Consider the following 13,707-nt stretch of genomic DNA (forward strand, 5'->3'; position numbering starts at 1 on the left):
ACAGCCCATTAAGCCGAACACAACTCATTTGTCTGGACCACAACCCTACACCAAAACCAAGCCCACGCTCGCCGAGTTGTTTGCGTCTCCGCCGCCGACGACGACGAGCACACCCGCAGGCGCAGATCTGAGATTGAGTGAGTGTGTGAGAGAGAAATCGGTGGAGATGGCCGGGAGGCTGACTGCGATGGGATCCCGCATCATGGGCGGCCACGGCGCAGCCGCACGCGCCGCGGCCTCCGCCCTCCGCAACCGCGCCGGCATGGGCCTCCCCGCCGGCAGGCACATCGTCCCCGACAAGCCCGTAAGCTAGGAGACCCCCCTCCCCCCGCCTCCCCCGCTCTCTATTTGTTTGTGTGATCTCCATCTCTAATCGGTTCCATTTCGGATTGGGGATTTTTTGCGTCGCAGCTGCCTGTGAACGACGAGCTGGTGTGGGACAATGGCACACCCTTCCCTGAGCCCTGCGTCGACCGCCTGGCGCCGCACATCGGCAAGGTACGCTGATCCGACCCCTCCCCCTCCCTACTGCTGCAGTACACAAGACCGCATCCACTGCAATTTGGTTCGTTGCACCGCATCAAATGCGTCTATATCGGTTTGATTTTGATGTGTTCTGGTTGGACAGTACGAGGCTCTGGCGTGGCTGTGTGGAGGTCTGAGCTTCTTCGCGGCTCTCGGCCTGGCTGCCGTTGTGAATGACAAGGCCTCCAAGATGCCTTATGTGAGTTTCCAGTGCTACTGCTTCGTACTGCCTTGTGATTTCACAATCCCCATTGTTTGTTTAGAGACCATCCTTGTAGTGTTTATCTGTTTGGGCTATGATTTAAAGGAGACTTTCCTGCAAAAAAGTACACCTCTGTTCCTAATATAAGACGTTTTGGCAGTTCAATTTAAACTGCCAAAACGTCTTATATTTATAAACAGAGGTAGTAAAAGATTTAGCGGAGACTTGCCTTATGCAACTGTACAAAAAATGTTGTTGCTAAGATGGTATGACTGTTGGGTCATTGTGAGAGCGTTCCAATTGTTAATTTTAGGCTAGAGATGCAATTGTTATGAATTGATGTAAATTTGCACAATTTGCCTAAACTAGACCTGAAAGATGGTGCAAACCCTGTCAATGGAGTTAACTGCAAATAGAGTACATTTTGGCGTTTTGTTGTTGTTGCATCTAGGCTCCTAGATGGGAGGATTCTTGTACTGTATGATCATCAACATATTTTCCTTGTGGTTTATTGGTTGTGATTTGTGTTCTAGCTGTCTAGTGCATGATCTAAATTGTTCCTGTTAGAAGTTTATATTCTGAGAGAATTAAAGACTGCAACTAGAAATTGATTAATTGAATTGGAACCAAGTTAATTGACCTCAGTTTGTGCAAAATATGTTCTCCCTTGTTCCTTGAAACAAATAAAATATAGAGAGCTTCCTTGATTTCTTATGTATCTATGGGGGCATTTGTTGTGGGTATTCTTTTCTTATCAAATGAACTGCAATTAATCATCTAACTCTCTGGATAACAAATGTAAATATCTGCCACCTCATTGCTTAGCAAGTTGTTTTACTGCCTTCATTCAACTGGCACTGCTGGCTTAAATTTCCCATGGAGGATCTCACTTTAGGAAAACGTCCACATTAGTACATTACACTCTCAAACTATTGGCTGTGCTCATGTACCCACTTAAACAATTTTTGGGCTAATTCAGTAACTCGCTGATTAATTTGAGATCCACTTAACCCCCTAACTAGACTCAGTGTTTCCCAAACAGGGGTTTCATAATCTTGGTTTGACACGTAGGCATGTCACATGTCACGCCATCATCAGGCACAACTCCTTTCCTCCATTTGGTTGATTTAAGCGGAAATTTTTCAAGGAAACAGAGTGCAGTGACGCGGCGGAGGGGTAGGAATTAAGGTTCCAGTGGTTGCTAGAGATATCGCGGGGCATCCAAGTGCTAGCTACCTTGGAGACGTGGCAGTCAGGGTGTCCTAGTGATAGGATCCATCAAGCAGGCTGGTCGTGTCCTTGGCCTTGAACGGCAGACGGAAGTGGCGCATATTTTCTCACCACATCATTTCCAGGAGCTCCTATATGATACCCTTCTTGACCTTCTGGAAGAAAGAACCCCAGTATGCGGGATTGCAGGTGCCCGGTCATCGCAGCCGCTCAGGACGCTATCTCCTCCGCGGCCCCGCCATTCTTTGTCAGGCACCTGAAATTGATCACTGGGAGCTCGCACTCTGACACGTGCAGAGGCTGACTGGCCAACAGCACTGTCATGCACGTGTGCTTGTTCTGTCAGATCACTGTGGCAGAGCAGCACTGCAACAACGCCTAGTAGCTGTCCGCTAGCGGCTGGTTAGCTAGCTCCAAAGCTAGATGTTCGAATTCACTACGGCGAGCTGTAAATACATCCTAGCTGTGAGCATCATTGTTTATAAGGCGTTAAGGCGAGCACCAACCGCCCTGACGCTTAAGCGCCTAAAGTGGGCATAATTGCAAGACACTGCCAGGGCGCGTTGCCGCCTAAGCGTCCGCCTTATAAACAATGGTTAGCATATCATGTCCTTGGGCTAATCAAAGTGAGTTGTGCCTATTCTGGATGCAAGGAAGCTACAGAGAGCGCCCGGTGTGCTTCGGTGTCGTTTTGTGGTGCAAACCCTGCCATGTCATCACCAATCCTGGTATAGGGGGTTAAGTAGACCTCAGATTCTTCATCAGGTGTTTTATTGGGCCTAGAAATTGTTTTGGGTGCATTCAATTTTTTTAAAGCCTTTTATCCCAAACAAGTTGGGGTAGGCTAGATATGAAACCCTTTCACGAGGACTTCCCAGGAGGTCACCCATCCTAGTACTACTCTCGCCCAAATGGGTTTCATAGCCAAAAGACTGGCTAGTTTTTACGTTGGCTCGCCAAGCCTATCACAACCCTTAGATATGAAACCCTTTCACGAGGACTTCCCAGGAGGTCACCCATCCTAGTACTACACTTGCTCAAATGGGTTTCATACCTATAGGACTGGCTAGTTTTTACGTTGGCTCGCCAAGCCTATCACAACCCTCCTCATTTACCTGGGCTTGGGACCGGCTATGCCTAGAAGACATAGGCGGAGTTTTTGGGTGCATTCAATAGTTTAGATATTTACTTCCTTAGAGAGCAGTTAGAGCATCTCTAGCAGACCTCGCAAAATCCTGACCCGCAAAACGCGTTTGCAGTTCAACGAAGATCTCGTTTGCGGGTCGAAAACGTGTGCAGCCGAACAGAAACCGTATATGGAACTGCATAATTTGAAAAAAAGTTTCGCGGGAGAAATTGCAACCGTAGTAGTTCATCATGTACTACATATACTACATGATCAAACACTAATTCATTACAAACACTAGTTCATACTACATACTACATTCACTACTAGTACTACAGGGGTGGGGATCTCACGGCGGTGAGCTCGCGGCCATGGACGACGCGGTGGAGGAGCTTAATCCTCCTCGTCGGAGCTGCCGAGGTCGATGTACTTCTCCTTCTGCTCCTTGCGGATGCGCCGCCACTCATTGTCCTTCTCCTTGGCGGCAAGGTTCGCCGCGACCGCCTGCTGGAACACGAGGTCTTCGAGCTCCTCGTGGTGGCGCCGACGCTCCGCCTCCTCGCGCAAGCTGCGTTCGGCAATGGCGGCCGCGACCGCGTTGACATCGGCGACGAAGTCCTCGGGCCCGACGACACCGCGGCGCACGATCTCCTCGGGCTCTTGCTTGATGGCGACGACCTCGATCTCCTCCGGCTCCTCCGACCACTCCCTCTTCATGGGGAGAAGGCTCGCGCCGGAAGAGGAACATCTCGCGGCGGAGGACGGGCCCGTGGCGGAGGAGGGCGTACGCCTGTGCTGACGGTCGTATTCGTCCATCTCGCGGACGAGGAAGCTCGGCGGCGGCGAGAGGCCCCTGTTCGTCCACTTCCTCGCCCCGTGCTTCCTCGCGCCGTTTGAGCGGACACGCCGCTCGCGCTCGGGCTCGGCGGGCTGCAGTAAAAAAAAATTACGGGCCGGGCGAGTATATGGGCTTTGTTCTGGCCAGAAAATTGGGCCGAGCCCGTATACTCGCCGGAATTTTGCGGGTTTGCGACTTTTGCGGGGTCTGCTAGAGTTGCTCTTAGTATTTTGGTACACCCTTAAACCTTATATGTATGTCGGGCCTTAGATATTTGTGTTGTGTTCCTTATTATGATTTCGTCCCGACACAACCTTGTACTTCCCCAAAATTTGATGCCTGGAATCTGTTACTGGTGATTATTGAGTCTAGATGATCGATTTATTCTGATAACTGTGAACTTCACTGTCATGCTGTATGTTACTTTATTGACTTGAACAATTGGATAGCCATGTTAGTAAGCATGGCCTGTGTCAAATCCTTTCAATCCCTGAGCTGTAATGCCTCCTTGATATGCAAAGTTTATACCCACGTCAGAAGGTATTGGTATTAGCATCGCTGGATACTAATACCAATACCTTATGTTGCATAATCTGTTATATCCTTCGAAGCACGGAGGATTTTATCATGTATGCTTGTTACCTGTGCTATACGCGTGTGGAAACAAAAGTTTGGTACTATCCTGAAGGTTACAGTAGTCAGTAAAGCTAAAATGATCTTATATTTTGGGACGGAGGGAGTATCTGTTAAGCTTATGCCCTTTGTCCTAGATGAAATTCCTTAATATGGCATATCATCCCAATCCTACTTTTTCAGAATGCTGGAAACGAACAAGGCCCTAAAACTAATCGTCTGTTTAAACTTAATCTGATAGTTACTACAGATGCCAACTTGACTTAAAAACTTAATCTGATTTGTGATTGCAGACCTGAAAACTATCTAAACTAGACAATGCCCCACGCGTTGCTGTGGGAACCTTGTTAAAAAATATATGGCTAAGTTGTAGAATACTAAAGTTAATGCAAAAAGCGAATACAAAATGTCTTACATGACTTAATTCCTTGCATGAGGTGGTATGCTTTGCATTAAGAGATTAATGAAAAAAGTAACTTGTGACTACATGCATGACTAGGTGATGTGGCATTGTTGCATGGAGAGGAAAATTTGGTAGTACTAGGTTGTAGCTATTTAAGAATAGAGGATTTATTGTAAATTGGTAAAGAAGGATGCCTGTTTTTAGTTTATTTTGCTGAACAAGCTAACTAAACTCATCATACTTTCTCTTGCAGACACCAAAAGTCTACCCGTTCGACAATTTGAGAGCGGAACTTGGTGATAGATCATAAAATATTTCCCCCCACCTTTTCAAGTGTTGCGAGGAACTGAACTCAGCACACCTCCTTTCATCGGGATGGTGTTTGTTGTCGTTTGTCATGTCATAAACATTGGTCTTGTAGTTTGCTGAATCGAGATAATCGATCCCAGTTTGCGCATATCTATGCATTGATCCATGTAATAAACAATATTGGGTATCGTGTTGATTTCAGATCAATTGACGATGGTACTCTTTGCAAATGTTTTCAAACTAAGTTTTTCCTCTCAATCACTCTTTTTTATAACCAGGCATGCACTTTGCGGCTACTTGTTTTACTGACAATGCCAGAACTATGATACTTGTAAAGCTGCATGTATAATGTCTGCTTGGTCAGCAACGTCCATATCCCATTCTAATTCGTTTCGGAAAGCACGGCGTTCACAGGTCTAACGCAGCAAGCACCGAACATGTCATTACGATTACTGTAGAAGTGCAAAGACACCTTGGCTCTGATACAATGTAGAAGTGCATGCTCTAGCTAATGCAACCAAAAGACCAATCTGATGAAAAAGACTAGGCAGTACATTATACGTCAACAGTTACAACACGACTTAACATTAAAGGACCAGTACACAGACAGAGAAAATTAAAATTCGCGCTCAGCACGTATAACTCCTAGCAAGCAAATTAACAACGTTCCATTCGTGCGTGCGTGCGTACGGACTCGGTTGATCAGTTAGGGCACTGGAAGCCAGCCGGGAGCTTCCTGCCGCAGTGGTTGACGAGGAGGCCGAGCTGGAGGGGCAGGCCGACGTCGACGACGCCCAGCACGTTGGCCTTGATGGCGGTGCAAAGGCAGACGGCGGCGTCCAGGTCGGCGAGGCCGTCGACGAGCTCGCAGCACGGCTTCTTCCCCGACGACGCCGTCGACCAGGAGCCTGCCATCAGGTTCGTCAGCCCGTCGCCTAGGCCCAGCACGTCCGCGCACACCCCCAGCTTCAGCGCGTCCACCGGGCACTTACCTCCGCCGCTCCCGCTCCCGCTCCCGCCCGTCACCATCGGTGCGCTCGGCGTTGGTTTGCTCTTGCTGGGGCAGGCCGCCTCTGTGGAGACGGCGAGGAGGAGGACGAGGCTCGCCGCTAGAGCCAGGGTGGACATTGCAACCACCGTGCTGCTGGTTTTGCCCGTCGCCGCCATGACTATGCTGTGACAAAGGTTAGAGAGATCGACGAGAGAATGAGTACGGGTGCGTGCCGTAGCTGCCGTGCATGTGGTGGTATTTGTAGGGGAGCCATCGGTCCGAAAGTTGCAAATTTACTTGAGTCAGGTGTCCGATTGGCTTTATCGCGGCGGCAATTACTGGAGCAACGTGCAATCGTTACCGTAGCTTCGGTACAACATGTAGGGAATGTAAATTCATTGTGGTTTTTCTTGTCGGTGACGCAGTAACTAGGAAACATGCCCGTGCGTTGCTACGGGGTGAAGGGGCAGTGGTTGAGAGAGGGTGGTGCACGGAGGACTTCCGCCAAGTGCAATTTTTTTCGACTTTTTTTTAACACAGTACAGACGAAGCGCTCATACATATGCACATACACTCACCGCTGTGAACGCACACACGCACACCCTACCCCTATGAGCACCTCCGAGAGACTGAGCCGGCATATCATTTTGATATTTATGAAGTCACCGTAGGTGCCTCCTCGTCGACGGGAACGTCTTCTCCCACTGAAAACACATCGCCGGAATTCCTGAAATAAATCCAGGAATAATGCGAGCAGCAGGACTTGAATCCTGGTGGGCTGGGGATGCCACTGTCCCTCTAACCATCCAACCACAGGTTGGTTCGCCAATTTTTCTCGACTTTGAAACATATTCTTCAAGAGTAGCTACTAACTCAACGGATTTTTGAACTTAGAGCACACATGATGTTTTTCGCCTCACTTCAATAAGACGCTGTATTAGACCGTCAATATATAGTGACAACATGCATCTCACCAGTATTTTAACCATCGTAGTGATGATAAAAATCACGACGCTTTTTAAGTTTTTTATTTTTTTATTCATTGGTCATCCATACATACCGCTCTCTATCTCTTTTCCTTCTTTGTTGTTTGCCATCCATGACTCGAGATTGCCATTCAAATTGCTTGCATGCAAGAAAGTTTTGTATACTATATGAATCTGCTGTTGATTGAAAAACAAATATGAAATTTGCATAAATAAATATGGCACATGTAGCAATTTATAAATAAATCTAATTATGCTGGGCATAAGCATCAGAATATATGTGTTGTTTGCTTGCTAGAGTATCATTGCTACACACACCATGTTTTTCGTGTGACTTTTTTTTTTGCAAATAGTTTTTCGTGTGACTTCACTGCGACATTGTAGATTAGTTTGTCGATGCCTAGTAAAAATGTCGTGCATGCACTGACATGAGACAATAAAAATGTCGTATATGCAACACTTCCAAAGTAACTTTACATGGATGCAATTGTTCTTATTTTCCATAACATCAATGTTTGGTCAAAAGGATGTATAAGGTGGTTGCCTCATTCCTCCGTACCACCTTCAATATAACTAGGCAGATTTAAAGAAGAAGAATTAACTAGGAACCTTCAATATAACGTGTCACTGCAGAAGCGATAGCCCTTTTATTAGCAGGTATAGATATAGATTCAGGCGCTGCCTGCAGTGTGGTCACTTTGATAGAGCTATTGGTCAAAGTTTTTTTTTTATAGATGTTTTCGCATGGCTCAGTTTGCTGTCTCACGCCAAAAAAAAGGAAAAAGAAGGTTTTTTTTCTTTCTTTTTTTGAGGAATCTCAGTTTGCTGTCTATCCAGCGGAGTTGCAGAAAGGAGTCGCGGAGGAGACAAGACCACCATGGGCTGGGCTGTTGTTGCATCTCGAGTGGGCTTTCTGGAGACAAGATCATCCAATATAACGTTTCTTTGGGCTTTCTGGTGAACATGTGCGGCCGCAGCAGCACTGCAGCAGAAGGGAAAGCAGCGGGTGGAGGTAGGCGTTTTTAGTCCCACCTCGCCTGGCTAGGCAGGAGGGAGTAGAGAGCTCGGCTACATAAGAGGGCGGGGTACAACCTGGAAGAGGCACGCAGCTGCGTGGTGAGCACAAAGCGAACTATTCTTTCGCCTTTTACTAAAGAATACCGTGTGCATGCCACACTAAGCAGCATATGCTAATATTTTGAGGGTGCTTTCTCAAATTTCAAAATAGTTGATATTGTTTATGCTTATATACCCTTGTAAAAAATAATCCAAATCTTAGATCCTTTTGTTCTACGTTCAAAGTTCTGACTGCTCTGCTTGGATTTTAGCATAATTGCAGGCTCATCTTTGTAATGGTTGGCCAACCTTTCGTCGTGAGAAATTTATGCTACTATTTCGTCAGGGATTAAATTCAGCCATCTAGCTGAATATCGCTAGCTATGCCTTTCAGTTCTACGATTACTTGTTTCAGGATTTGTATCTAGCCGCAGCCAACAGCTCTCTAATGCAGTGTCTTCTACAGTACCAGCAATTCAGGATCCGTTCTTTCACTCCTTTCAGTATCTGTTCTTCAATATGCTAGTGTCAGATACACCAAAAATCTTCTGTTAGCTGTGACTTCTATATGAATTATTGGTTTTATCAACTAGCTGTTGGCTGCAGTGCAAAATTTCCCTGGTGGACCATAATCCATAAGTTTTTTCTTTTCCTTCTTCTCTCCATGAAGTTGTTCTTGCCCAAATATGAATCATGTCTTCAGCAAACGTGCCAGCAGTGTCTTGCATCTAGGTGACCTGCATCATAATATAATTCTTGTGCTAGTTTGACTTGCATTATACTCCCTCCGTCCCATAATATAAGAACGTTTTTGACACTAGTGTCCCATAATATAAGAACGTTTTTGACACTACACTAGTGTAAAAAACGTTCTTATATTATGGGACGGAGGGAGTAGTATAACTCTTGGCTGTAGGTGACTTGCATCATACTATTATTCTTGAGCCTGTAGATCAATTCTAGTGCAGCTCTTCTGTAGCTTACTCTTGTGCCCTGGGCTAGACGCTTAGTATTCCTGCAGCTCCTCTTGCAATAGTTTGCCCTCCTATTTTTTCGAAATAATATGATGGAAAAATCACTAGTTTCTGTAGAACAGTATCTGTAATTTTAATTTATACTATTGGAGACTAGTTTGTAGGTTAGTCTGGAAAGGTAATATCTGGAACTTCAATTTAAACTATCCGATAGCAAAAACACTTCCTTCATAGTGGAGCTTGATGGAAGTAATTTTTGCTCTGTTTATATCTAGATGTTGTTGAGACAAAAAACATGCAGGAAGAGCAGAACATATTTTTTGTGTATTTACTACAATATCTGGAGAGCATATTAATAGAGTTTCAGAAAACATTGAACATCTTGAAAGAAGCCACCATTTTTCAAATGGAGTGCCTAGAACTCATTTAGGTGAGATATAATTTGGTCTCATTCACCTTGAAAACAAAAACAGATACAACCCACGTCAGCACACACGCATCTTATAGCATCACATCCAATGGCTATAAAAGGTGAATGAGACCAAACTATATCTCATCTAAATGAGTTCTAGCAAAACTGTTTTTCAAAATCACTTCCATCATTCAATGAGCTTATCCTAGTATGCTGCTGAACTGGATCTTATTAACTCTGCAAAAACATTTATTAAATTGACAGCTGCGTCCCCCCCTCCCCGCGTCGTCCGCTCTCGGGCGACTCGGGGGCGAAACCCTAGGCGCCGCCGGTTCCCCGCCTCCCCTTCTCCCCCCCTCTGCCGCCACCGGCAGCCGTCGTCGGGCTTGCACGCGCGGCGGTAGGCGGCGGCGGTTGCTTCCCCGCGCACCCGCCTCGACCTCTGGAGAGCCCCCACCCCGCATCGGGCTCCGCCGCCCGCTTCCCCTGCTCCCCTGGTGGCCGTCGAGGCCGGCCCTCTGTGGTGGCTGTAGCCGCTGGCGTTGTCGCCCTGCGCCTGGTCGCCTGGGACGGCTCCGCCCGTCAGATCGCCGCCTCGGCCCTGGGATCGGGGCCAGCTACTCCGATCTAGCGGCTGGTGGGCCGGGGTTCGCCGGATCCGCCCGGATCTGGCTGGCGTGGCCTTGCCTCGTCCTGCCCGGCTTGGGTTTTCGCGGTGTGGTGCTCCCTGGTGGCGGCGGTGTGGGTCTTTCTCCATGTTTCGACGGGATGTGTGCGGTGGGTGGATGCCGGGGCGGCGGTCTCGGGCGGTGTGGACGGCGTTGCCTCTTCGGTGGGCGACGGCCGTGGATGCTGGTGATCTGCGACTTCGGCCGTGCGGGCGGCGAGGTCTCGGTGGACGTCACCTAGCGTGCCTGCTTCGATGAAGTCCAACGCCTTCTCCGACTGCGTGCGCTCCCCTGGCCAGGTCTTTGGCCGGGTGGATGGGATGGGGGCGGGACCGGGGGAATCCCTTGGCCGTCGGCGGAGGCCACGACAATGGTGGCGCCTTTGCTGGGCGTCGGTCCCCTTCCTGGAGGCCTTGTCGAGGTCCTCGTTCGTCTTTCACTATGCTCTTCCTTTGGACAAAAGCTCTAGTTCCCCTTGCAGGCGACGGCGTCGTACCCTCATCGCGCTCCTTCTTCTAGGCGTCACCCGGGGTTTCCGGAAGCATGGTGGGCACTTTGCGGTGCGTGTGAGGTGTTTGGCGGCGACAATGTGTGCGGCGTTTCATCTATTCTCCGCCGGTCTTCGTCTTGTGGTAGCGCTCCTTCTGCTTGGAGATGGACTAGCGTAGATTGTGGTCGTCGTTTGGCGTCATGGTGGCATCGATGGCGGAGGAACCTGCCATGGTTGGCACCTCAATCTGCTCTGAAGATGGACCAGTGGGAGATGGCGGCGACGACACATGTGAGTGCGTCGGACCGGATTGTGCCCCGGACCCGGTATGTGGCTCGGTCGGGGCCTCCGACTTTTGATGTTAGGCTTAGGTGAGAGGTCTGGGTATTTGGCCCAGCTTGCATCCCTTCATCATATGGATAGGAGTAGCGGCAGATGTTGCCAAAATGGCGGATTCAGTCATATTGTTGTACTACTTTGTAAGGTTCTTGAGAATAATAAATAAAATGACCGCATGCATCTCCCAGATGCAGAGGCCGGGGGTCAGCCTCATTTTCTAAAAAAAATCAGCCACAAATTTAGCGCAACCAATAATCGGTAGACACGAGCTTTACACGCACTAGAAGGAACGCTCGTGTGTTGCAACGGGACCACATTAACTTTAAGTGGCATTGGCGACCTTTTTTACCATCAAATCCTCACACACACACTCTCTCCCTCTTCCTCACACTCTCTCCCCCTCTCCCTCTCTCTCTCTAACACACACACATATCCATCTTATTAGGTACGATACCATAATCCATCTATTTCACACACACACGCTAGTGCATAACAATATGGATTATGTGTATTGTATTTGCCACCACAACTGAGAGAATTAATTTCATGTAAATCGGCCAGCCACAGCTCCAAGAATACGCGGAGGAGGTGGCCCGGGTCGGCGTCGGCGCCGTCCAGCGCGGGCCACGGGCCCGCTTCTAAGTGCGTCTGAGCGCCGGCCACCCACGCCGGGTCCTTCAAGTGCCGCTTTCACTGCACCAACTCCCAGGGCCACGGCCACAGCCAAGGCCAGGGAAGCCGCCCTTCTTCGCCCCCTTCACTGGCCGCGGCCAATGCGGTGCCGCGGCACCCGGCCTCGCCGTCCTCGTCCTCCGACACTGTCGTGACCCAGTGACGCAGCCCAAGCATCGGCCTTGAGAATCAAGAACGCTCGACAATGGAGAGGGAAGGGAAGATCATATACATGTCATAAGAAATGGAGTTTATTTACTGCTCCCTCGATGTATTGTTTCCTTTGTTTGGAGATTGATTACCATCCATGAGTTAAGGTAAGGTTAATGTGATTGAGAATTTTTCTGAAAATTAATTATTTGTTTTTTTATTAATGTGATTGAGTGATTTAAGGTAAGGTTAATTAATTTAGATTTGATCTTTAGAGATTGTTCGTGATTGATTCTACATTACTAAATAACTTGCGTCAGTATGGAAAGTTCTGATCTGTTCAGATTTCTTTCGTCGTGTGAGAGGGTGACGCAAAAATAAACCGATGAAGTGGGGGAGGGGACGAAAAAATCTACGAAAAAACCCAGCGAAGATGAGAGGAGGTACCAAAAAAACCATAAAAGGTGGGACGAAAAAAAACTTGAAAGCGAGACTACCAACTGCTTTATTAGAAGTAGAGATTAGTACATGCACAAGCGACAACCTTAAAGAACCATGTACTGCAGGCAATTTTCCTTTTTCAAGACAATAAGCATGAGGACTTTAAGGTCAAGTGTCTTGCACAGAAAGTTTTTCCATATCACAAGCTTCATGGACGTACGTGAGAGGATTGGATAATCTATGGCGGATCCTCCGGACACAGTATTTGATTTGGTTGCAACAATCTTTGCCGCTTCTGCTGGGGACTCCTGGTGTCATGGTTTGAGTTTGACGGGCGCAGCTGCAAAACCAACTTATAGGTCATCTTACTACACAAAGAGGGCAACAAGAACACCAGAAACAGGGCATCAGGCCATCAGGGTGGGACTATATACCTCATGAGTAGCACTACCAGCACAATGAGCATTTCTTGCACCATCCTCAACTTCATCTGATGCACATGGAGCACAAAACAATAAGATTCATGATTATTGAATTCATGCTTCAGCCAATTCATTCAAAAGTCCGAACTGATGGAGAGAGGCGGACAATATATTTCAACACTCCCCCTCACGTCTAGGCCAGTTTAATCCTTAGACGTGGGATCGATGTAGGCCGCAGAATCGTTTTTATTTAATGCTGCGTTGGCAGGGTCTTAAACTCAAGACCTCTTGGCTCGGGTACTATATTGAATTCATGCTCCAGCCAATTCATCCAAAAATCCGAACTGACGGAGAGAGGCGGGCAATATATTTCAACAATGATCACCCACTAATCACTATAGAAATACTCAAATGCACGATGATTTCACAACCAAATTACCAGTTTGAATTTAGGCCCCAATCAGCACAATCTAACAACGAATTGATCATCCCGATTCAAAGCGAATACCTAAAGTAAGATGTCCTTTTACCTAATCACACCTCAACCAATTCCAGGTTCTTCAACAAAAAGCAAACGTTTCTGAGGATTCAAGTCTTCAACTATCATTTACTCTCAGAAGCCATAAGTGAAGAAAATGGCCCAAATCCGTACAGATGATAAGACTGACCGATCTAACATGAACAATAGACGATGTGACCAATCTAACATGGGCTACACGAAACAAGAACCGTACGGACTGAAATAAAACGTGCTTGAACACACCTATGGATACAGCAACATATTTCTAAAAAGGACACAAGGAAAAACACTGAGCTGCACAGTTACCTGAATCGCCATTC

General features: G+C 47.5%; 2 protein-coding genes and 1 pseudogene across 2 annotated transcripts; 2 read left to right on the forward strand and 1 right to left on the reverse strand.

The window, feature by feature from the left end:
• The first annotated feature begins 7 nt into the window (after positions 1–7).
• Positions 8–5,524, forward strand: LOC109770176 (NADH dehydrogenase [ubiquinone] 1 beta subcomplex subunit 8, mitochondrial). Its single transcript, XM_020328887.4, has 4 exons — positions 8–304; positions 412–498; positions 629–724; positions 5,211–5,524. The coding sequence occupies exons 1-4, from the start codon at positions 167–169 to the stop codon at positions 5,265–5,267; spliced, it is 378 nt and encodes a 125-aa protein (XP_020184476.1). The 5' UTR covers positions 8–166; the 3' UTR covers positions 5,268–5,524.
• A 304-nt stretch (positions 5,525–5,828) lies between these two features.
• Positions 5,829–6,475, reverse strand: LOC109770190 (putative lipid-binding protein AIR1). Its single transcript, XM_020328904.4, has one exon. The coding sequence runs from the start codon at positions 6,431–6,433 to the stop codon at positions 5,969–5,971; it is 465 nt and encodes a 154-aa protein (XP_020184493.1). The 5' UTR covers positions 6,434–6,475; the 3' UTR covers positions 5,829–5,968.
• A 1,875-nt stretch (positions 6,476–8,350) lies between these two features.
• Positions 8,351–8,463, forward strand: LOC120972921 (U5 spliceosomal RNA; annotated as a pseudogene).
• The last annotated feature ends 5,244 nt before the right edge of the window (positions 8,464–13,707 follow it).

The sequence above is a fragment of the Aegilops tauschii genome, chromosome 1 (assembly GCF_002575655.3).
Source record: "Aegilops tauschii subsp. strangulata cultivar AL8/78 chromosome 1, Aet v6.0, whole genome shotgun sequence".
Classification (NCBI taxonomy): domain Eukaryota; kingdom Viridiplantae; phylum Streptophyta; class Magnoliopsida; order Poales; family Poaceae; genus Aegilops; species Aegilops tauschii.